Source organism: Tetrao urogallus (genome assembly GCF_951394365.1).
Source record: "Tetrao urogallus genome assembly, chromosome: 15".
Lineage (NCBI taxonomy): Eukaryota > Metazoa > Chordata > Aves > Galliformes > Phasianidae > Tetrao > Tetrao urogallus.
In genome coordinates this window covers 2,273,233-2,296,703 of record NC_136828.1, presented here as the reverse complement: position 1 = coordinate 2,296,703, position 23,471 = coordinate 2,273,233, and the positions used below count along the sequence as shown (strand labels likewise).

General features: G+C 47.2%; 1 protein-coding gene across 1 annotated transcript in view; it reads right to left on the bottom strand.

Annotated features, from left to right (window-relative positions):
• Positions 1-1,714: 1,714 nt before the first annotated feature.
• CLUAP1 (clusterin associated protein 1) overlaps positions 1,715-23,471 on the bottom strand; it is a gene marked incomplete at both ends in the record, with an annotated part of 55,141 nt that continues 33,384 nt past the window's right edge. The window contains 4 exons of the mRNA XM_079542667.1: positions 1,715-1,864; positions 2,302-2,355; positions 3,907-3,962; positions 20,645-20,717. Coding sequence (XP_079398793.1) covers positions 1,715-1,864; positions 2,302-2,355; positions 3,907-3,962; positions 20,645-20,717 — 333 coding nt within the window. The remainder of the gene's footprint in view (positions 1,865-2,301; positions 2,356-3,906; positions 3,963-20,644; positions 20,718-23,471) is intronic.

Sequence of the window (23,471 nt, the reverse complement as noted above, 5' to 3'; positions counted from 1 at the left end):
CTGTGTGCGTTCCAGCACGCCGCAGCACTCACACACGTACTGTTACTACACAGAAGTCGTGGACTATTTACCTGTAAAGCTTTGGCACATCCTGATAGGGCATTTCCAGTTCTGAGCTCAGCTGATGAGAAGCTACTTTGGGTGTTAGAGATGTGAGAGATGGAAGAGCTCCTGGCTTTTCAGCTAACTGCTGTGCGTTCCTTCCTTCAGCTCAATAAAAGAGGGGTTGGACTACGCTCTTCAGATGGAGGGAAAGCAAAGTACTTTGCTGGCATGAAAAAAAAGGATGGGAGAACAGCCGAGCTCTTGTCTGCTCTGATGAACACACACTGGAACAAACTCATCTAATCAAGCACTGATTTCTGCTCCTGCAAAGACAAATCACGATGCTAAAGCAGAGCTAAAAGACAAGAGGCGATACAGCAGACAAACTCCAGCTTTTGCTTTCATTGATGGCATAAGTTATCACCCACTGACCTCCTCAGTAAGCTCAGCACTTCTGCCAGCAGCAGAGCACCAACTGGGTGCCTGTGTGCCTGTGCTAACATCCCAGTGCCACCACTGCCCCATGCTAACATCAGCTCCTACCACAGTTTGTCATCTGCCTCCTGCCCACACCTCTTGTTCCTCAGCAGGAAATGGAGAATCTCTCATAAACATTCCCCCCAACAACCCCTTTTTTTTCCCCCCCCCAAAGTGTGCAGGAATTGAATATACGGGATCTTAATCACTGTTCACTGAAACAGGACAGGCATCCTAAAAGCTCTTTAGTGAGGGGTAGACAAAGGGGCAATCTCATTCCTATTGAAAAATCAGGCTAAAAACGGTGGATGATTACTTACAGAAAATACAGCTATTCTCAGTACATGGAGGAATGTTTTTCTCCAACAGAAAAAATGAGAACAGCATTACCTATCAGCCAACTTCTATGCATTTTTGGATTCGGGTCCCCACAGAACACGGAGAAAGGTTGAAGAACAAAAGGAAGCAATAGCAACCCAACTCTGGGGCCATTTGAGTGCCTAAAGCTCAGTCTGCTGCAGAAGGGTAATTAAAGGGCTAATTTCCTATGGATTTAATCACAGCCCAGCCTTACACAGTTGCTCTGAGGACACTCAAGCACGGCTTAAGCCTGAGAACAGCTCCCAGGGACACAGCTGAAACCCTGAGAGATGCTGCACTGAGGCTGTCTTTGAGGATCCTTACACTGGTTTCCCAGTTGCAGCCTTCTGTCCTAGGCCAACTGCCCTTTGCAGATACAAGCCCTTGGTGAAGGAAAGGGTACGTTTAGGACAAATAGATTATTTAAGCCACTTTTAAAATCAATTTGAACGCGTTCCCAGAGCAGCTTTTATCCAGCTTTATTAAGGCAAAAAAAAAATCTGTTTGGTTATAATAAAGTGCAGGGAAATCAAGCACACGATGCTCACTGGAGTGAGACTTCTGGCACTGCAGTGCATGAGGGCCAGTCCTAATGCAATTATGGAAATAACAGCACTCCACATTACTGTGATTCTCATTATGGATAAACTGCTCATACTTCGCAGTCACAAGACTGGCAATCCAAGTTTAATTTTCAAGTTTAATGAACATTATTTACCAACTCCTGAACTGATGCTGACGAGCACTTTTCAGGTGGCAGGGCGCTATTAATTCCTGGCCCACGTGCCCTCCAAAGCATTTCAAGGTGCCTCCTGGTCCTGCTGCTGAAGGGTCAGAAGTCATTATCGCTTTCCTCCAGAGGCTCTGGCTTCTTTGCTCGGTGGCTGGATTTGCTCGGGGAGATTTCCATGCTGTCATCTTCCACATCCTCCTCCTCATCTTCGTCATCATCCAGGTCAATCTCACTATCCCCCGACTCCTCCTGCAGGAAAGCACACAGCGTTCACCACCACTTCAGCTCTCAGGTGTGAGGCATTTTGGGCAGCTCAGAAGCAAAGGATGGTGCTCCTGGCCAGCACTCAGCTGCTCCCTCCCAGTCACACACCTGAGGGCTATGGGAAGGCCACGCGTCTGCACAGGTGCAGTTCCAGCTTTGTTTTGTCCCAGGTAGCAGCAGCAGGCTCTTCCAAACCAATGGAAGCCCACAGCTCAGCACCTCTGGGAGCAGAACGCGCTCCCATCAGCAGCTCCCAGCACTTCACTCAACATGGGCTGCTCCACTCAATTCGCAGCAAACACCCTTCCTGACTTCTGCTGAATCTGCCATATCAAAAGCCTTGCAGAACTTCAAAGCCATACCTACTGTGAGGCCAAAGAACCAATGCCCAGTGGAAGAGAAATTGCAGGAGAGGAACCCACCTGTGCCTTGGTGACGGTCCTGTGCTTGCCTGGCTGGGCTGGGGCAGCTCCCCCCTTGGACAACCAGAGTGGGAAGAACAGGAGAGGCAGAGCAGGAAAAAAAAATATGAAAAAATACAAGAACATAAAAGAGAAAAGTAAAAAAAAGAAGTAACCAGAATGGGAGCAGGAGGGAAGGAGGCAAAAGATTACAATGGAAATGGGGGAAATTGAGGCTGAACTGTCGAGCACAGGCAGGTGCCCAGAGAGCTGCTCACCATATGGTAACCCTGTCTGAAACATTCTCGATACGTGGGGCTGTGCTGATGGAGACATGGGAAGGGACTAGGAACAGTGTGTGGTAAAAAGGGAAATGGAAAGGGTGGAGAAGTTACAAAGCTGGCAAGGACATGGTCAAGGACGGTCAGGCAGTGCTGTGACTGAGGGTGCACTGTCTTCACCTGCAGCACTGAGCCTATCCAGAAATGGGTCCAAATGCCAAAGGCATAAAGCACTACCCAGAAGGCAGTGTCCGGCCCTAACTCGATCCGTTCTGGCAGAAGCAAACAGCAGAGCATGGTCTGTGAGCTCATTTCCTGAGAAAAGGCGAGGATGGACAGAATGAGAGGCAGAGCTGAGAGGATCAACATGGTCCAGCAGTGCAGGGATGGCTGAACTCTGAGCACGCCTTCCTTGTTGGCAGGCAGTGCTGGCTGGGATGTCAGGCAGAAGGGCTCCGGACGAGCTGTACTGGCTCAAACATGAGCTCACAATCATCATGTTTTTTAAGTGTTTGTACCACTTCCTAACACAGGTTGGGCTGTGCCAGCTGGCATTTTCTCAAACATCACCTGGGATCAGGACATCCCCACAGATCCTGGCTGTCAGCTTAGATACAGGCACCTTTTTGGGATAGAGAGCTTGTTGCATGGCTGCAAGCCATATCAGAACAGTTGGCTTTGAGGCCAAAGGCTGTTTTATCTTCTAGTACAGGTGTAGCCACTTAAGAGTGCCCAGAGGCATAAAAAAGTCACTCATACACCAGAGGCTAAGCACAGCAGTAAGAACAGTGCCTGCTCTACAAACCTAGCTGCCATCTGCTCATCAGGTCAGCTTTACCCAGATGCAAAGCTTTGACACAGCTGTATCTGTGAGGCAGGGAGTCCAGGGCTCCAGCTCACACTTCAGCTCTCATCCCTGTTCCATCAGCTGCAGCACTGGTGCTTGAGATGCTGTATGTTAGCACAGCTCAGTGAGAGGGCTCCAAGAGGTACAGTTTCAGAGCAAATCAGGGGATTCACACCAACACATACAACTCCTGCTACACTGCACTGATCCCCTCCTATTAATCTGCTCAGCAAAGCAGCATCCCTGTAGCCTGTGTGACACGACTTACACACTGCAGGCTGAGGTTAAAGCACAGGGCAACGTGCAGAGACCTGAAGAGCAAAAGAACAATGGAAAAGTGTGTGCTGAAAAGGAGAGAGCGGCCAACTGAAGAAGGGGAAATGTGAGCCCATGGCACAGAGTGAACAGGTAAGAATCTGTGTCTCCAGCTGAGGAGAGGGCAGGTGTTCTAAAGCATTGTCAGAGGAGCTCTGCAAGCACACAGGATTGGTTACTTACATCTTCCTCTGTGTCTCCACCCTGCATTGTTCCCACGATCCGGGCACCAGCTCTTCCTGCAGAGCAAAGAGAATCACTGTGAAGACCAGAAAATGAAAGATGAAGGTCAGGGTTTCCTTTCAGAGCCCAACCAAATGGCAGTGAGAGGATGAAGTCCCAGTGCATGTGAGGCCACTGTGCCTGCTAACCCAGGAGAAGGTGGGGAGGGTAAGGCTGACAGTACTGTATTGTTAGAGCTACCTTGTGCAGCTGTGACAGTCCTGTAAGCCAAAGCACATAGCAGGTTGAAGAGATTCATATCTTAAGATTTCAATACACAAGGAACTCCACAGCAATTTTTGACCACTGTTTATACCTTTAGGCAAGGCTCCCCCATCACACAGCTCCATCTATTTGGCTTACTGGAAATTTGGCTAAGAGATTATATGATTATCATACACAGATATTCCTCATCAGAAGAACATCCTAGGGTGTGCAAGATCTCAAATTGCTAGCAGAAAGATGTAAGAGCTGGAGGTTAGAAAGTGAAGTCAAATGAAACCCAATCAGAAATACAGCAGTGATTTCTCACTTCAATCAATCAGAACAAGAGAGGGACACTTTCTTGTCTTCAAACCTTAACAACCTGACTGGATATGCTCCTGGGCAGGCTGCTTGAGCTCATGCTGTTTGAGTAGAGGGAGGTCAGGCTAAAGGCTCTCAAAAGGTCTCTGCCAACCTAAATGATTCTGGCATTATCCTCTGCTTTAGTGTACAGAGAACTAATGCCTGGCTTTTGCCCCTGGTAAGCCCTCCTATGCTCAGATCTTTTCTGATATTCCATCAGGGACTGACATCTCAAAAGAATCCTAGGCAGCGTCAAGGCAAACCTCATGAATCTCTTGCTGAGAGTACGCCGCGCAAGTCTGAAGGGGCAGTTGGTCGTAGGGAGTTCTCTGAAAAGGGCTAACGTGCTCAAGCCTTCCTTAAGTGCTTTGGGATATGTAAAGGCCTTATGAAATGGTAAAGATGCCAGCATGGTTGTCCTTGCCAGGAAGGGAAGCTGGAAGGGGTGCAGCAGAGCTGTGATGGGGAATTCCCCATGGGGCTGGCTCAGCCTCGCTTCCTGCAGCCATGGCAGTCACTAACTGGATGCCTATGGAACAACACTGCTGTCACCACTGCATCTCCTCATCCATTTATCACCCCCTCACCAGTTTTCTCTGTGTCAGACAGATATAGATTTTTCACATCTATACAATATATACTTTTTTTTTTTAGCATGGGAATAAAACAACATAAAATACATCCTGTCCAACCTCCTTTGTAGCTCCCAAATGAGACAGGGCACATTGCCCCCTTCGTAGGTTGATTTGGGTTAGCTGTAGAAAACTGCTGCCTACCTCACTCAAAAACAGCCCTGCTGTGTCAAGACAGGTAACTTATATAGGATCTCATGCCTTTAAATAAGTGGAGCCCTCTGTCGATGCAGCTGCTGACAGCACAGGCAGTGGAGAAGGAATATACAATGATTCCTGGACAGAGAAGCTCTCTTCAAGCTTTAGAGACATTTGCTCTGATAAATGCTAACCTGTAAGTTCAGAGATAGTTATAGCAGACATCATTAGAGGACAACAGAGTAGCTTTTTTACTCAGCATTCAGGCTGGTCCAAGAGTTTAACTGCTATGCAGAAAGCTCACAGCATGAAGTTCTGGACAGGGAATGCTTACCTCAAGGAGAAAGTAGCAGGGAGCTTGTGCAAGGTGCTGATAAAACACAGCAGAGAGAGGCCCTGAATATAAAGAGAACCAGGGCATCACGTGAGGAAAGCCACATGCTGCTGCCTGAACAGGAGAGAGGGCAGATTTCCTACATCACAGGAAGAGCTGTGACCAAGGTGGGAGCCTTGTTTGAGCTTTCAGACACCAAACTCTACATCTGTGTGTGTGGAAGCATGAAGCAACAGACGGCCACAGTGCATAGCCCCGTGTGCTGGAGGGGAGGAAGGAACAGCAGCATGTCTGCCTGCCCCAGGCAGAGCTGGCAGCCACAGGGCTTTTTGGCACTTGAAATGTGCAGGGCTCTGTTTAGCTGGGCTCAGCTTGCTGTGGCATTAGTGCTGCACCGCTCTGGCCAGAGGCTCATGCAGCTTCCAGGCAGGTGAAAGCCTCTTATGTTGGCTTACAGACAATGTGAATTCAGCTGGGACAGGCTGTACAAAGTGATAATTAGGTAAAATGCTCATAATGAACAGACTGTAATTCACTGCACCTTTGGATTCAAATCCAATCACAGTACAACAGCCACTGAGCTATCAAGGATCAGAAGTGAACGTGCACCCACGATTTTAAGCCTTCTGCCACTCTTCCTCTGCACGTGATGCTTACCACTGCACTACTGGGCAGCTGCCTACAACAGGACTGGAATTATGTACATCTTCTTACCCAGTGGTGGGTACGTGTTAACCCTGTGCCTGACAAGGAACTTAACCTGGAAACCCACCACGAGGGGAAGGCAGATTTACAGCTGAAACTTTCGCCTCCACTTTGGAGATCTGCTTCCCACTCTTAATGCAGATTTCTACTGTGAGCTCCCTTCCCTCTAGCTCCCAGCTTCACCAAGAAAATCAGGATAAGTCTTTCACCTGACCTTTCTGATCCATGCACCCTCTGGGAACTGCCCTCCTATGCGTCCTAGCCCTCAGCAGCAGGCCCTGATCTCAGCAACATTTTCCAAGCATTGCTAAAGTACAGTGATGAATGAAGCACACTACAGCTGCTGCTGTAGGATGAGTGTATTTCTATTTCTTACACCCTTCATGAAAAGGAAATCGGCTTGGAAGGGAATCACCTGCCTCAACCCCATTATTTCAGCCCTACAACCCCTCCTCCTTCTCCTCTAGGCCCAGTATTGCAGTGGCCATAACAGTGCTGAAAGCATACAGACACACCTCTTCCATCCCAGCAAGCACAAAGGTTTGATGACACAAAGCACACGGCCAAAGACATCTCTGCTGGGAGATGATGATGATAATGGGAGCGACTTCCACTTCAAGTTAAGACAAATTCAGTTCCATGAATTCCAAACTGAAGCCCCTTTTCAGTGGTGCCCAAAACACTTGGCTGTTCCACTTTCTTCAGCTGCACGAGCCTATCCAGCAGCTGCCACATCAGCAAACAAACACTTTGCAGACCCTTACCTGGATGATAGGAACTACAGAGGTCTGCACAGAAATGCATTAAGATGAGAAGAACTGCTGTGTTGGCGTTCTTCCTTCCCAGACGAGTTTCCTCAGAGCACTGCAGTCAGATCCCCTGGCTCCTGAAACAGTGCTGACAGTTCTCCCTCCTCTATGACCTGATGAAGCCCCAGTAAGAGTCAATCACACTTTGTGATGTTCCCAAGGACGGAATTTGTTGAGACCCTCATTGCTGCTGCTGAACACGCTGACTGGGGGGAATATGGGAACAGTGAAAGAGGAAACCGCATCCTGCACCAAGCTGCATGCCAGCAAGAGGCAGCTCTCCCTGTATGGAAGGGGCTGAGAGATCAGGGCTCAAATCACACGTGTCAACAATGCCTGGACAATTGCAGTGGGCTACAGCACATTTTTCCCAACAGAATCCCTTTCCACTAAAGCCAAGAACACAACACATTGAGAAAACCTGCAGAACTGTTGACCATCTCTTGTTTGTAAAGATAAATGCATGCGTATATTGATTTTGGACTTAAAACTGTAATTTCCTTTAGGAACTGAGAGAAGGAAAGAAATACAACTAAGATTTAATGTATGTTTTTTCAAAGAAGTGTCATCCACAGGAACCGAATGTGGAAAGGCACCAACCAAGTAAGGAGCAGGCAGCTCTTGCACATTTGTGACTGAAACCATCAGTCCTCCTTCACACCAACTGCATGCCCCTAGCTTCTGTGCACTGGAGGAGGCTGGAGGGAAGTAAAGAGCTCTAGAAATTCAACGGCAGAAGCCTGAACATTGTTACGAGCTGGGGAGAGAACTGCCACAAGTCTGACCACTTCCACTGAGAACAGATCAGGACTTTGTGAGCTGAGGAGGGATTTGGAGCAGGACTGTGCAGACTCTCCAGGGAGGATTTCTTGCTGCTTTGTCAAAGTTCCCATTCCCTCTGAAAAACGTGAGGGCAAATTCATCCCCTGTGGCCTTCACCCAGCACACGGTCTATCTTTGGTTCAAGCCCTCTCTCTGCAGCCAGCTCCTACTTAATCATCACCAAGAGAAGCTTAAGAAGTAGGACAGGGAAGCTAAAACACCGACTGCCTGCCACAGAAGCAGCATGCTTCAGACGTGTTGCTCTGCACACATCGCCTCTCTGAGATCCATCTCTCCAGGTCTGGAAAGCCCCACAGGCACAGAGCAGCTGGCAATGGCAAGCCCATGTCCGTGGGCCACTCTCCCTGCCCATCCCCAGATGCATCTCTGTTTCGACTGCTGTATATTTGCTCCCACTCCTTCCAATGAGGTGCACCTGGCTTTCTTAAAAAAAAAAATCCTCTCTTCTCTGCTGCCTCCTGACACATTTGTTCTCAGTGCATTAAACACTGCAGGTTTTCACAGGCTTTTATCCGTTCACTCGCAAGCAGGCTCGCTAATAATCTGCCTGCAGCTCTTCATTATCACACTGATCCTCTGGTCACTCCTGTGAAGGTAAGAAGCCCTCCCTGTTTGTGGGCAGATGATTTGCAGAGCAACATTCAGCACTTGATAAAGCTGTTTTCTTCCAAGAAAGATCAAAGAGAGCTGAAGCTCTCAGAAACAGAATGGTCTCCATAGCCCTAACATGACAATACTGCTCAGTACTGACACCACAAAGGGAAACAACATTAGGATGAGTGATCTGCGGGAGCTGAAGACCCTGGCAGCATGGAGGATGCTGTAGACAGGCACAGCACTAATCCCTCCTCTTCCACTCAGTAACACTTCCAATGCCTACCTCGTTCCAAGCTCAGTGTGTGTGCCAGTGCTGTTTCTGGCTCATGGTTCCACACTGTGCTTCAGACCTCCAGATGAATGAGACTGAAAAGATGGATCTGCATATGTAATTGCAACATCACTGTAAAATCCACTTTAATTCAAGGGGAGATTGGATAGGTTCTTAGAAAAACCCAGCATGATAGTTTCTACATCCCCAGGACAAGGCTCTGCATTTGTCTCCCAGGCACCTGTACCATCTGCATGTGAACAACCATGCTGCTCCAAAGCACTGGCCTATGCCTTGCCTCAGGGAAGAGGCTTGTCTGCATTGCAGATGGTTAAGATCTTGTAACACTGCAAGATCCCCTTTTTCCCTGGCTCCCTGACAAAACTGAGTCTTATTCCAAACACCAGCACTAACAGTTTGACCTCAGAAGCTCAAGGACCTGCAATTTTGCTTGCGTTACAGCCTCACTTATCTACAGCCAGAGAGAATAACTGGATGCAAATTTTTATTCACATTTACTGTACTCCAATTAAAAGATGCAGATGACAAATCAACACACTCTTTTACTCATTAAAGCAAATGATTAGCAACACATGGATTTATTCAGGAAGTCACATCAAGGAGACTTGCCTGTAATTGTGTACCAGGTTGGATATGAGGAAGCACTTCTCAGAAAGAGTGTGGGGTGCTGGCACTGCTGCCCTGGGGGTGGGGGAGTCACCTGGAGGTGCTGAAGAGCCGCGGGGATGTGGCACTGAGGAGTGGTCAGTGGGCTCGTGGGGTGTGCTGATGGCTGGATGTGATGATCCTTGTGGTCTTTCCCAACCTTAACGATTCTGGCTGTATGAAAACAAGCTGTCCAGCACCTCCCACTTTGGTGACTCTCTTCCCAGCCCTTTGCTGTCACTCACATGCTTGTTATCTCCTTGTACAGAAGGCTGGCTTCTTAAAGCTGGACTTGCTGCACTGGAGAATCAGTGTAAAGATTTAAATTCAGTGCAGACGAAGGCTCCATAGCCCATTTCAACTCCCTGCCTAACCAGTCTGCTCCTCTTTGTACATGGGAAATAAAGGTTTGATTTTCTCTGTGTACCACAAGAGCTGGCAGCCTGTCATGTCTCCTCCAGCTCATGCTCTTTTCTGCTCCATGGGAGACTAAATCCTATACCTTCAAGTCTTTTAATTGGCAAAAGAATAAAACCAGGAGCGATGCTGTCAGAGCTGCATTTAGTTTGAATGTGACTGCATTTAGACAGTCCTGCTGAAAGGACTTGAGAGAGAAACTATGTTGACTTTTCCTCAATTATACCAAGTGGCCTAATGAGAGTGATTATCTCTCCCTATGAATCTTGCTCCTCTAATGGTGAAACACATTGGAATACCTGCCCTCTTATTACAGTGGGAGGAAGTCTTCTCTAAGAGTACCTAATAACCTGTTAATTAGAGATATAAAACTGAATCACATCACAGGAACTGACCACAGCAGTCTGTTTCTTCCCAGCATGAGAACAAACAAAGTGATGCTTCTGAGCTGTATAACAAGACAATCCTTCAACAGAAAGCGATTGGAATCTCTCGAGTTTAAGCAAAGAGAAAAAGTGGTGATTAATAAAAATAGTGTTTTTATTATGCTGCCTTAAATGCATTTTAAATGGAAACTACCTGTGCTGAAGGACACGTACAGACTGTGTGTTTAACGACAAATGTTCAGGTTCTATTTGCTGAAGAAGCTGAAGCACCCTGACATTAATCTCAGGTTCTCACATTGTCTCCAGCACTTCAGTTTGTGAGGGTCACAGTCAAACACAGCACCTCACTGCTGAGGAAGGACCAGAAGAGCCCATTTACACAGAAAGAAGCAGATGGGAGCCTGTACCTAAGGCTGGAGCTGCTTGTCTGGATCAGGCTGGTGCTCTGGAAGGAAAGCTTTGACTCAACAAGGCAGAAAAGCAAGCTGATAATGCTTCCCCTAAGTCTAACTGTGTTTGCATCCACCCCTGCCAGTACAGACTGTGCTGGAACACAGTAGGACTGAAATGCAGTGAGTTAAAAATGAGAGAATGCAGCCTTTCTCCTGGGTGAACTGTGCAGAAGGCATCTCAGAAGCCAGAAGCTCATCTGGAGCTGGTTCATAGAAGGTGAGAAGCAAAAAGAGGACAGAGCCAAGGGATACTTCCAAATTACACAAAGATACAGTGAGCAAAGATCAGCATGGCCACCAAGTAGTTAGCAAGCTGCAAATTGAGAACGTGCAAAAGCCAGAGGATAATCACGTGGCAGAAGCAGCTTATAGAAGATCAGGAAGAGACCCACAGAAGCTGCAGCCAGCACCTGGTTGCTCTGTTGGAATGCCTGCTCAGGAGAGGCATCACAGGCAGCTACAGCCAGCCCTAAAAACAGCATACAGACTTTTCTTTGAGAAACTGTAAAAGTTGTTCACCCATACGAGGGCTTCTGGCACTTTCAAAAAGTGTTTTTAAAAAGAATTTTCAATTGTTATGAGAAGCAGAAATGTGGATAAAAGTGCTTGAATTGTATTGATTTGGGAATTTCAGGTTCCTGCTCTGGTCTCAATAAGAAAGAGGAGAGCAGAAAGCACATCTGCAGCCTATCCAAGCAGTAAGTTCTAGCAGAAGTAGTGGCACATGAAATTACCCACACTGGCACTTCATCCAGAGCCCAGAGAGGCTTTTGCTGATGCTCACAATCATTCACAGCCAACAAGAGCACCACTACAAAATAACTAGATTTTCTGGTTTCTCTTTTCCCCATATAAGTGCAAGACAGACCCTCAGTCCGTTATTTTTCTGAGTTGCTCCTGATCTGGGCTCTGTGGGAATCAGCAGCCAGAGGCTGAAGTTCCACTGTGCACAATAGCAACAGAAGTCAGATGTCCTTCCCTGGCAGAAGTAACTCAGGTGTGCTGTGCCCACGGCTGTCAGTGCAGGAGGCTTTACAGACTCACTAAAGGTCTCATTTTGAAGATGACCCTACCATAGATAACGTCTACACCTGGAGGGAAATGAATGCTTTGCCATGAGAAATATTAATACCTTGCTAAGGCTTTGTGCAAAGCTACTTCTGAACCTGGAAGGCAATACCAAGGAAGGATTATTCTCCCTTTTTTTATTTCCTTCAGTAAAGCCTCCTTAATTTGCTCCCTGAAAGTACTACATTTTCTCCACACGACACTGACCACTTGCAGCACACAAAAACAGAGCAGTGCCAATGCCCTTGAATGATAACTGTCTTTTATATCTAAGGTTACTCAGATACTTTGAGCAAGTCCTTTTGAATAAAGGCAGGGAAGGAGAGGAGGAAGTACCTGGCACTAGCATCTCCAAGGCCACATGCTGCTTCCCGAGCTGCCTGTCCTCCACTTCACTGTCAGAGCCTTCATCATCCTGGATCTCCACGTCAGAATCATCATTACCTGGTTAAAACAAAAGCAGGATACACATCGTTCAAAGCAATCCACAACAGCCCAGAATTGCAGTTGCATACCAGAGATGCTAGCACTCTCTTTGTTCAGAGCACAGCTCTGCTGACACATGCAGGGGAACAGCCAGCTTCCACATCCTCACTAAGGAAGATATCTTCATACAGAAGTGCCAAAGAAGTTGAGATGAACAGAGTGTACAGTATTAACAACTGTCTTGAGACCATCCTCAGATCACGCCAGAGGCAATGTTCTCAACACACTTTCAGAGTATGAGCCATACATACAGTCAGGAGGAGATATTGCAGAAGCTGAGTTTCTGAATGAAAGTCTTCTAAAAGCTTTTGGAACTTACTAATACGTCTCCTATTGTTTCAGCCTGCCATTAGCGATACCAAAAAGGTCTCCTTGGACTCCTTGCCTTTCACTTAACCTTAGGTTAGAAACACATGGGGTGATGCTCCAGCAAGAAGTGCTCTGCAGGGCCTCAAGGGATCCGTGGTGCTGTGACAAAGCCAGCAGGACTGCTATGAAGTCAGCACTCCAAAAGTTGCTCACTGTTTACAGAACACAGATCTTTCCTAAGTACACCTAATTACACACGGCTGAGCTGAAAATGGAAATAACTAATTGTGATCAGCAATGGGCTGGTACATCCTTGCGACACTTAATTATCAGGCAATACACAAATATCACACATTTTTCCCTTTTTTTTTTTTTTTTTTTTTCCACTGCAATATTAAGTTAATGACAAAATACAGCAAGAGATATATTTGATACCCTGGTACAATTTCAAGGCTCCAACAGCACTAGCTACAATTTCTGTTTGCATTGCACTCTCTTCTTTGGCAGGTGATCGAATTGCTGTGTGACCTGAATGCTGCTTGTTTGCTGGTATTCAGGAAAGCCAGGTTTTGTTCAGGCAACCCCCTTGGGAAGACCCACACATGGCCTAAAGAAAGGATTCAGGGCCACGTCCTGTGCAGACCTTCACCAGCACTATGACTGACACGTTCTCCCTTCTTTTGGGCTTCTTTTAACCCCTTTCTCCAGATTACATCACATCTGCTCCTCCTGTTTCTCAGCCCTACCGCCCAGAGCTGAGGATGCTGCCTGGGGCCCTATGACTGCTGTGCCCATTGCAGAGCACCATGCATGCCCCATTAGCACTTCCTCCTTCTCACCTGGCTCTCCCCAGTTGCCAGCTAAGCATGGGCTAATGGAGCTGCTGCTGTCTGGCAGCAACCAAAGTGACAATGCAGTGAGCAGCCTCTGGGGACAGGACCTGGAGCCCTTGCCCTGCAGAGGCACCGCGATGTCATTCTGCACTGAGTGAGGCACAGCTCGACCAACCCAGGGCTTTGATTTTCCATCGTGTTTTTCAGGAAAGTGATTTTGTAACCATTTATGGCAAACGGCTCTCAGAGAAAACACGCAAGGCATACTTCCCTTCAGACAAGGGTAAGATGGCAAGGACAGGAATGGATCTGCCATCACCCCTTTGCCGTACGCAGTAGAGTTCTCTCGCACTCCGCTGTGCCATTTCTCATCCAACTCAGATTGCAAAAAGGAAGCTCTGCTCATTATGTAATTCCTCACAGCGCCTTTCCATTGGAAAGCAGGCCCAGCAGTGAGACCCCATGGTGAGCAGCGCTTTGAGATGGAAGTGGTACCTACTGCAAAGACAGAATCGATGGCCACAGGGCCTCAAGCTGCTGCTTTATGAAAGGAAATGGCTTCAGCACAGCTTTTTTTCCCCCACAACCAATCTTCTCTTCTTTCACTCAGTTTCTCTGCCCCTCTGAAGCCCCCTTCTTACCCTACTGCTTTTATCCTTTTCCTCTGCTGCCTCGGATGCTTTAACTCCCCTCAGCCAGCAATCAGGCTGCAGCTCTCTGCATTCAGCCCACGTTTAGGAAGCAGAGGACTGCTGGCAGCCCCCAGAAGCACGCTGGTGCCTCAGCTCCAGCACTCAGCTCGCCCAGTGTGCATACCAGGTCACATTAACACCTGCTTTCACTCACATACTCTGCAAATCCTTCATTACTTTGCAGTAAAAATGAAGAGAAGGGTCACCAGGTGAACTATCAGTGTGTAAACGCAGCGCACCATATTTGCAGCTGTGCTGGGACTTGGGAACAAATCTTGTCATGGAGCTTAAGAGTTGGGGCTCTCTGAGCAGCCTTGAACTGTGCAGCACAGAGCATAACATGGAGCTTCACCATGCTGCTACAGTGAAGGTGGGCTGCAGGAACAGAAAAGCCAGAACTGCAAAGGCAAATCCAGTAACAGCCTGTGACCCTGAGCCTCCTCTGCCCACGCCTGGACAGACAGAGAGAACCTCTCACTGCAACAAAACCAATGCATTGCTCTAACCTGGTGCTTTGTGACAGTTGGCTCCGGGTCCCAGCACCCAGTCCAGCTCTGCCTGGGGTGCAGCGGGGCACAACAGCACCAGGCCACATCACCAGGGACACAGAAGCAGAGAACATAACTAAAAATGTATTTAAATACACAGGATGAAAACAAGCTGAGCCCAGGCTTCCTAATGGGCTGAAACAGCAGGTTGGTCCAATGCTCTGAGTGACCTGTCCTACATACAGCAGTATAGGATTCCCTCACCCCATCGTCCTTGTTGTATTTGCCCAGTATGTTCTGTTTGCACCAAAATATGCTGGAGTCAAAGGAAAAAAAAAAAAAAAAGAAAGATAGAAAAAAAGGGATCATTTAGAACATCTCACTTCATAATGTACAGGAAAAAACAACCTGCTGCTTCAGGAGATGTGACAACCCCTGTGCAACACTGAGCAAATGAAAGGAAGACAAGGAATGTTCCTCATGGAGAAAATGCAGATTTCTCAGCACCAGTATAAAGACAGAGGATAATAAAGCACAGGACTTGCAGTTCCCACACACTAGTACATGATGTGCAGAACATGTTTTAAGGTAGCTGGATTATGAGATTTGCATGGCTGTATGTGAAGATTATTTGACTTTCAGCAATACACTGTAACCCAGCAATCCACGTGCCCAAATTCAGGCCAATGCTGGCAGCTTACTAAAGCTTTAGCTTGGTGCTTTAACAAGCTCCTGTATTTTGCTATGAAAGGACAATCCAAAGAAACGCCCCGCAAACTGCATTTGGCCCAGTTCCCCACTGCAGGGACCTCTCTACTGCACAGAGCACATTGGTAGAATATCTGACTACCCAAGAGAGAACACACCGCAACCTTAAACTCCTCTTGCCTTAGATTTCAGCACTTTCACATCATAAAGGTGGCTTTTAGTCAACTAAATTTCACAGAATCACAAAATGGTTCGGGTTGGAAGGGACCTTTAAGATCACCTCCAACCCCTGCTGTAGGCAGGGACACCTCCCTCTGCACCAGGCTAACAGAAAGCACATCCTGTCACAGCTGAGAGGCACGAATCTCAGAAGATACCTTTTGTTTCAAAGCACACCTACTGTGTTCAGAACAACCCACAGCAGATACATGGACTGATCATACGAGTTTTAAATGATTAAATGTAACACACAAAGTCATTTGATCCTTACAAAAATACATTTAATAAATAATATGAAGTTTTAGATCAGGGGAAAGAAAAGACAAAAAGAAAAGAAATGGATTCAGGGTTTACTGCAACCCAAAGAGGAGTGATGTGCAGCTCCCACCTGAACACCTCAGTTCACCAAAGCCACGTTCACATCTCACCATACCCAGAGAAGTCAGTTGCGACTGCCAGCCTGAACGCTCACACCTCTGCAGTTCCAACAGAAAGTGCAATGCTACAGTGTGATGGACAGCACAGCAGTGACAGTGGGGTAGCAAAGTCAGAGGCTGCAACAAATGAGGATAGGCTAAAATGCAGCATCTGTGAGCACAGAAACAAAGAAAAGAGTCTAGTTACCTTTGAAAGGCCTCAAGTAGGCAGGGATCTCCAGCAAATACCCTCACCTCCACTGCCAACCCTTAAATGAGGGCTGAGAAGGGGTGGATCCTGGCCCCAGCCCTTCCAGTTGCTCAATACATTGCATGCACCTGAGCTCCCCTGGGCTGGCCCTGCCTTCCCACGGGTGCTCAATCACTGCTTTAAGTCCTGACTTAGCATTTCTGCTACAGAAAGCAATGCTTTGATACACGTTTCAGTAGGGAACTTCTTTTGTCCTTAGCACAAAATGCTCATCTCTAAGAAGTCACCTTGCTGGTGGCAGGTACTGATTGAGGTCCTCCTACCAACTTCAGCAGTAAGGGTGCACGTTCAGACCTTAAGGCATGAAAATTGAGCACAGCATCCCAGCAAATACCCAGCAGTGGGATGCACAGTTAGCTCCGAGTGCCCTTTCTTAGATCTCTATTATTTTAAAATGGCTTATTGCTACTGAGCCCAATCTCACATTTTAAACAGCACAGATAGCTATACCACTGCTAAGGGGAGCAATAGGTCTCTGTCACCTGAAATCACTGAACACAATCCCCTGTTCAACCTAAAATCATTGAAAACAATTCCCATTCAACCTGGGATTTGGAGTCTTGGCACAGGAACAAGGAGCTAAGATCATTTTTGACCAGTTTTACAGAGGGGTCATATTCAGTCACCATAACAGTTTCTAACAATCTCAAAGGCCAAGAACCCCTCAGAGCACCATTAAATTAAACATGAATTTGCAATTATTTTATGAGCAAGAGGCAAGATAGCTGTGCACCAATTGCAGTCTTCCCTTAGGAGATGCATGTTTTTAGTACTTGGCAACTCACTGCTCTGCTACAGAGTGAAGAGCACTCCATGTTCAGCAGCCATCAGTTTTTAAGGCATCACTTCTGAAGTGGAAAGACTACAAGGGATTCAGTGCATCACCACACTGCAACAGTGCCATGTGATCCGCTACCCAAAGCCTAGCATCTATTTGCTCCGTTCCACTGAGTAAGATGATAGGATCCAGGCACACATTGCTTGCTTGTCAAAAAAAGAGTTTGCTTGGCAAGTAGAACAGGGAAGGAAGCACACTGGAACAGGTTGCCCAAGGAGGCTGTGGGTGCCCCATCCCTGCAGGCATTCAAGGCCAGGCTGGATGTGGCTCTGGGCAGCCTGGGCTGCTGGTTGGCGACCTGCACACAGCAGGGGGTTGGAACTGGATGAGCGTTGTGCTCCTTTGCAACCCAGGCCATTCTGTGATTCTGTGGCTTGATTCTAAGACTAGTCTGAAGAAATGTATTTCAGCCTAGAGCAAGGTTCACTTGTTACTTTTTGCTCAGCAAACATTGGGGTTTTTTCAGCCTAAGGTGAATATGAAAGAAGTATACTGACTGTGTGCTGCAGCCTGCGGCCTTCCTGGTCCCTCTCCTCTCACATCACACCATTAGCACAGCAACACTTCACATCTCTACACCTGCTCTACCAACAGTTTTTGCACTGTCTCATCTATTCCCAGAGTCCCTGCCCCTCCAGCCATGGTGACACCAGGCCCCAAGGCTCAGGCATTGGCAAAACACATTGCTGTACTGCTGCAACTGCTTCACCGCACAGATTTCCATCAGCAAATGCTGCTCAAAGCTGCATCTGTATCTGGAGTTCAGCATCTCCATCTAAGCTTTTTTCCATGTAACTTAGTGCTTTTCTGTATTGTTTTTTGTTGAGTTGTTTTACAAAGATGCCCAGTGACAAATGAAAGACAATTTACCATGCTTGCTAAAAAAGCAGAAAAAAGAGACTGTTCCTGAGCCGTGCTAAACACTGCTGCAAATCTTATTCAAGTATCCCAACACGTCCATAGCCCTTCTAACACAATTCAGCCGACCTTGCACAGCTCTTCTTTGCATTAAATACCATGCAGGTTTCTCTGGTGTTAGCTGAGGCTGAATGTAAGCTGAGGGCTGCCCAGAATCTCTGCAACTTGTTCCACAGAGAAAGGCGCTGTTAATTTGCAGCCCTTCTTGCCAAATTAGCAGCAGATAAGGTCAAAGGATTCAGACAATAAGAGGACTGTATTGATTACAGAGGTATGCAAAGGTGAGGGTGCTTACAGGGACAGAATGAACACTGACTTTTATCAGTTAATGGTAATAAATTTATCACCGGACTCCAGCCTATGCTGTTTGAAGGGCCTCATTAAGTGCTTTGCAGCTCTCAAGGGCAAAGTGTAATGAGATGAGGAGAACCTTCCCTTTCCCTCTGTGCACGAGAAGAAGGCACATGCCCCAGAAGTCTCACCACATAGGTGCACTAAGGTATAAGTACTTTGTTGTGCCTTACACCGCTCCCACGTGCATCTGCTGCTCACAGCACTCACTGATAAAATCACTGATTCCTGGGAGCCCTCCACTGTAGCAACTCCAGCCCATGCAGTGCTCTCTATTTCAAGTGCAAATGTCCCAAGCAGCCTCTGAGGCACCAGAGATGCTGCACTCATTCTGCTGCTGTTTCTCTCTTTCCTCTCGTGTAAAATGTATTTTTTCTTGTGACAAGGAGCTTAGGGTTCACTTCACTGAGATGGCACTGTGCCATTCAGGGTACTTACCTTTGCATGGTTTTCTCCAAACAAATCTCTTGGTTTTAAATTCTACACAGGACATCACTTCAACAGTGAGGAGAGTGGGGTTGGCCTTTGAGGAAGGCACGACTTGGTCCTGATACTTTTATGTTAGCTAATGGGGATCTCAGCTAGTTTTACAGCATTCAATAAATTAACTTTACAACATCCAGCAATGAAGCTGCATTCCAGGTTCACTGCTGGGAAAACAGCCAAATGCAAGGCCCCACTTACACCCCTGCAGCTCCACAGGTAACAGCAGGCTGCATCTTAGGAAGATGATGACCTACCGAGGTGATGGGACAACAAATGAATGAGTCTGCACTGAAAACCAGGCTCCTGTTGCTCCTATCACTGGAATAAACATTGCTTTTGTCCATACAGTACTCGCATGAAGATATTAAGGCAATATTGGTATAGATCATTAGAAGTCATAAGCGTGTTCTTACGTACAGCCAGATAACTTGCTGAAGGATAAGGTTTGTATTATTTCAGAGATAAAAAATGACCAAAGAGTTTTCCAAGTGAAAATCCACTGACAAGGAAAAAGATTGGGAAAAGTTCACGTTCACAACGTTCACACTGCTAATTATTGATGATAAATGGTCTTCCCTCTTGAACTTGGAAACTGTCCCACAGCAGGACCTGGCTTTTTTCATTCAGGTAGATCCTGGAAACAACTCCACATTCTTGTAGTTTCTATTACGAAACCTCTGTTTCAAACAAAACCTCTCTTTTTACTGCACTGCCATAAGGAGATGAGATGAAAGATGGTCAGAGATGAACAAATTTCCTCTTCCACAAGCGTGCTCAGAACACATCTGCCCACAAACAAACTACAAAGCATAACTCTGATGTCCTTACCCAGTTTTAGCATAAGCTCTCTCTCTGATTCTGAGAATCAACCCTCCTCTTACTTTTTTCACTACAACATAAAAATGCACATGCTGCAATTTTCAATTCACAGGGGTAATTAATGGTGAACTCTGCTGACGCTTGACTTGGAAGAAGCAAAATCTGGTTTGTTAGCTCTCTGCAAAATCTCAGGAGGTTATTATTCCCTTCTGTTCTTCAGCTGGAACTCTAATTAATTAGAAGTAAGTTTAGAGAAAAAGGAAAACCTCAGATTTTAATTGCATTCACAATTTGCAGGTACACTAAAACCAAAGAAATGGGAGCAGGCAGATGTGGCTCACACTTGGACGATTTGTAATGGCAAAGAGTATTTCAAGCAGCTTTTTCACCTGTGAACATGATGTTCTGATAGATACATCGCAAAGAATTACTCCAAACACAGCCAGCTCCACATCCAAGGTGGCAGAGGAACTTACACTCTGGTTTAGCAGGGCACACCAGCATGTGTCTACCACAGGGCAGCCAGGCAGTCCCACAGAGCAATGAGGCTGCCTGCCAACACCAGCATCTCAATGGGCACAATCCTCTGACCAAGGCTGTTAGCAATGCTTCTTCATTAGTTCTACTGTGCTGGCCTTCATCCACAGCCTGAGGGGCTCGGAGGATAGCAAGTAATAAAATGGAGCCTCTGCCTGCCTGCTGCAATTGCACAGCATGTGTAGAGAGGGACTGCTCTCACCTCTCAGCACTGCAGGCAGCACTTGCAAGGTGCAGCATCTACAGCCCTGCACAGAAGTCAGGTTCCCTATTTCATGGCTGTCCTTTTATAGTTACTATCACTCCACTTTTTCTAATACACCTGTTGACTCTGTCATCCATCCCATGTCCCCGTGCTTCAGGCTTGTTTGGGCATATTTATACATCAAGTACATAGCACATAATTTTTCTGCCAATGAACCTAGGGAAGAAATCCCACTTACTTCCACTCTTAAGCAGGCGTTGTTCCTCCTCCTTCAGCCTGTTCTGCATCAGACGCAGCATGTTTGCTGATTCCTGGAACAGGTGAGAAGAACTGAATTAGAAAAGCTGCCCCGTCATCCAGTCAAGTAGCTAATGGAGGGCCCTACAGCAGCACTTAAGGGCTCTCACAGGCAACATGAAACAAGAAAATTTCATCATTGAAAATATTTTATGGACAAAAAATCTTGAAGTTTGGGAACTCCTACTTACTTCGCCCACGAGGTCAGGATATAAAGCACAAACCCACAAACAGTGCACTGAAAATCAACCACATGTTCCAACCAGGTGAAACTTCACTTACCACAATGAAAATGAGTTCACTCATATTCATCCCAAAGAACATCCCAAAGAACATCACAGAACAAAGGGGACTCTCTTTGCAAAGTGGCCTTCGGTAGATTTTTTCAGCCAATATGCCAATAAGCAGCAGAAGTGCTTTGTGAAATGACTGCAGCTTTCTCATACACAAACCATAATGGAATCAATTCACCCGTTCCCATGTATGCAAACAAAATGGGAAGAAACAGCCCAACGAATGAGCTGAAGAAGTACATTAATAGGGGCACTGTGCTATTGTACAGAGTTTGGGTGCATAGGAGAGCCATGGCAGTAAGGCTCCATAAGGTGGTCTGCTGATTTTTAAATGTAGCAGGTTGTTAGGTAAAAATATGCTGAGGAACACTGTTGTAATGACAGTATGCTAAAGTTGTGACATAAAGGCTGCTAAGAGCAAATGGAAAAGGGCAAATGGAACAGGGGTTGCTGTGCTAAGGAGGAGAAGCAAATCGCCATTCACAAGCCTTCAAATGAGTGACAATGGTAAAAGAAAGTGTTACAAAAAGGCCTACAAGGACTTAAAAATCCTCAGTCCTGCAACTGATAAAAACTGTGATGGATCAGAAAGGCAGGAGTAGGCTGATGGGAGCAGGGCAGTGGTGGGTAGAATCATAGAATGTAAACCAGACACTTTCATTCTAGCATCGTGGATTGGTAAGAAAGCATGCCTGCCTCTGTAGGCAGTAACGGATGGCAGTGAGTTTCATCTTCTGGGATGAGCATCACAAGGTGGACTAAAGGTGAGAACGAGATGTGGGCAGCCAGGATCTGCAGCATGGGCCCTTCCCAGGAGCTCTCTCTGCAACACCATCCCCCAGTGTTTTCCCGCCGAGCCACCAGCTGCTAGTTTCTTTTTCCACCTCTTCCTCCCTATCTGGTTTCTCCCATCACCCTTAAGGCTTAAAGATAATCAATGAAAGCACAGAAATGGATTAAACAAGTCTTGCACCCTGCCCCAGCAAACATTTCCAGCACAGCCAAAGGCACTGTGCCTTTGGGAAGAAGGGTGCAGGCAAAGGAGCTGAGCAGCCTCAGTCTGACTCTGTGTGCTTGCACAACACACATGGCAAAGAAAATCAAAGAGGGGTACCAAAAGTCAGGGCACATCCCAGATGCCATGGGGACAAATGCATAAAATTAGAAAACATCTTTAAAATAGACCTGTTCATGGACTAGGGAAATGATAAGAGCACATGCTCAACAGGAGTCGTTGCTCGAAGCCCTGACTCGCGCAGTGCACAGCAGAGTGCTGCTGTGGTGGGCGAGGAGGGGGGTAGTGCATCCTTCAGCTCCAGCGCTGATTTGTGTGCTTAAAACAAGAGAAGTGGAGTGTCAGGAAATCTCTTAGCATGCAGCTGAGGCTTCTCCCCCCTCCTGCAGGTACCAGAAACACAGCTGACCTCGCAGCGAGCAGCTCAGAGCTCACTGGCAGAAAACATGTTGATTTTCTTCAGGCTTAGATCCCTGCACAGCGTGATGTGCGGTCCGATAAACACCACAGGGAGCTGCTGAGGCTGTATGCCACCATCCTGCCCAGAGCTGCTCTTCCAGCACACGAAGCAATGTCACCCGAGGGATCCCAGCAGAGCAGCACCCTGCCCACCCGGTGGCACAGTACGGGATGGCACAGTGACAGCGTGGGGTCTCTGGGGCACGCTGGCAGCAGCTGGGTGTGCAGAAGCAGGTGAGCAGCAGGCAGCATTGAAGCTCTGCTCAGTCTCTCTGGTAAACAAACGTGGCTGAAATGCTGCAGGCAAGTGCTGCACATAACCTAACCCACAAGCTAAATGTGTCCAAATTTAGAGGCAGCATATGCTACGGAATCATGGTGTCAAGTAAACACAATTAGCGTGGTGCCAATGAATGCAAAATTGGAGCCAGTCTGCCCCCATCAGAACGTGGCCCTGGGCCTTCCAGGACACCTGGGACTGAAAGTCCTGTCCTAAAGGCAGATGGATCTCTGCTGAGATGCAGCTCTTCTCTTCGACACGCAGTCCTCTCCAGATGTAGATCTACCCTTTACAGAGCAATCCTGTCAGTCACCTTGCAGGCTCAGTGCAGGCAGCCCAGCGCAATGCGTGGCCGTGCAGGATGCTGACACAACAACCCAGGCTCCAGGGGATGTGAGGAAGCACCCACCCCAACCCCTGCTCCCAGCAGGAATGCAGCACTGTGTGTGCCCCAGCTCTTTGGGTGCTAACAGACTCCCAGGACAAAGCCTGCCCAATGTCCCGGGCAGCCTGCTCAGTGCTGCTTGGCCAAAGGGGAAGTAATGACCTCCAGATCAAGTCAGAGCCATTTTGCACTGCTGATGACCTGTCCATGCCTTTAGCACACAAGGGTTCTGCTCAACTCCACCATAAATACACCGCCAGGCATCCTCAGCAGCCCTGTGGGACAGACAGAGCCCAGCCTGCAGCGAGATGCAAGAGAGAATCCTTATGGTGACAC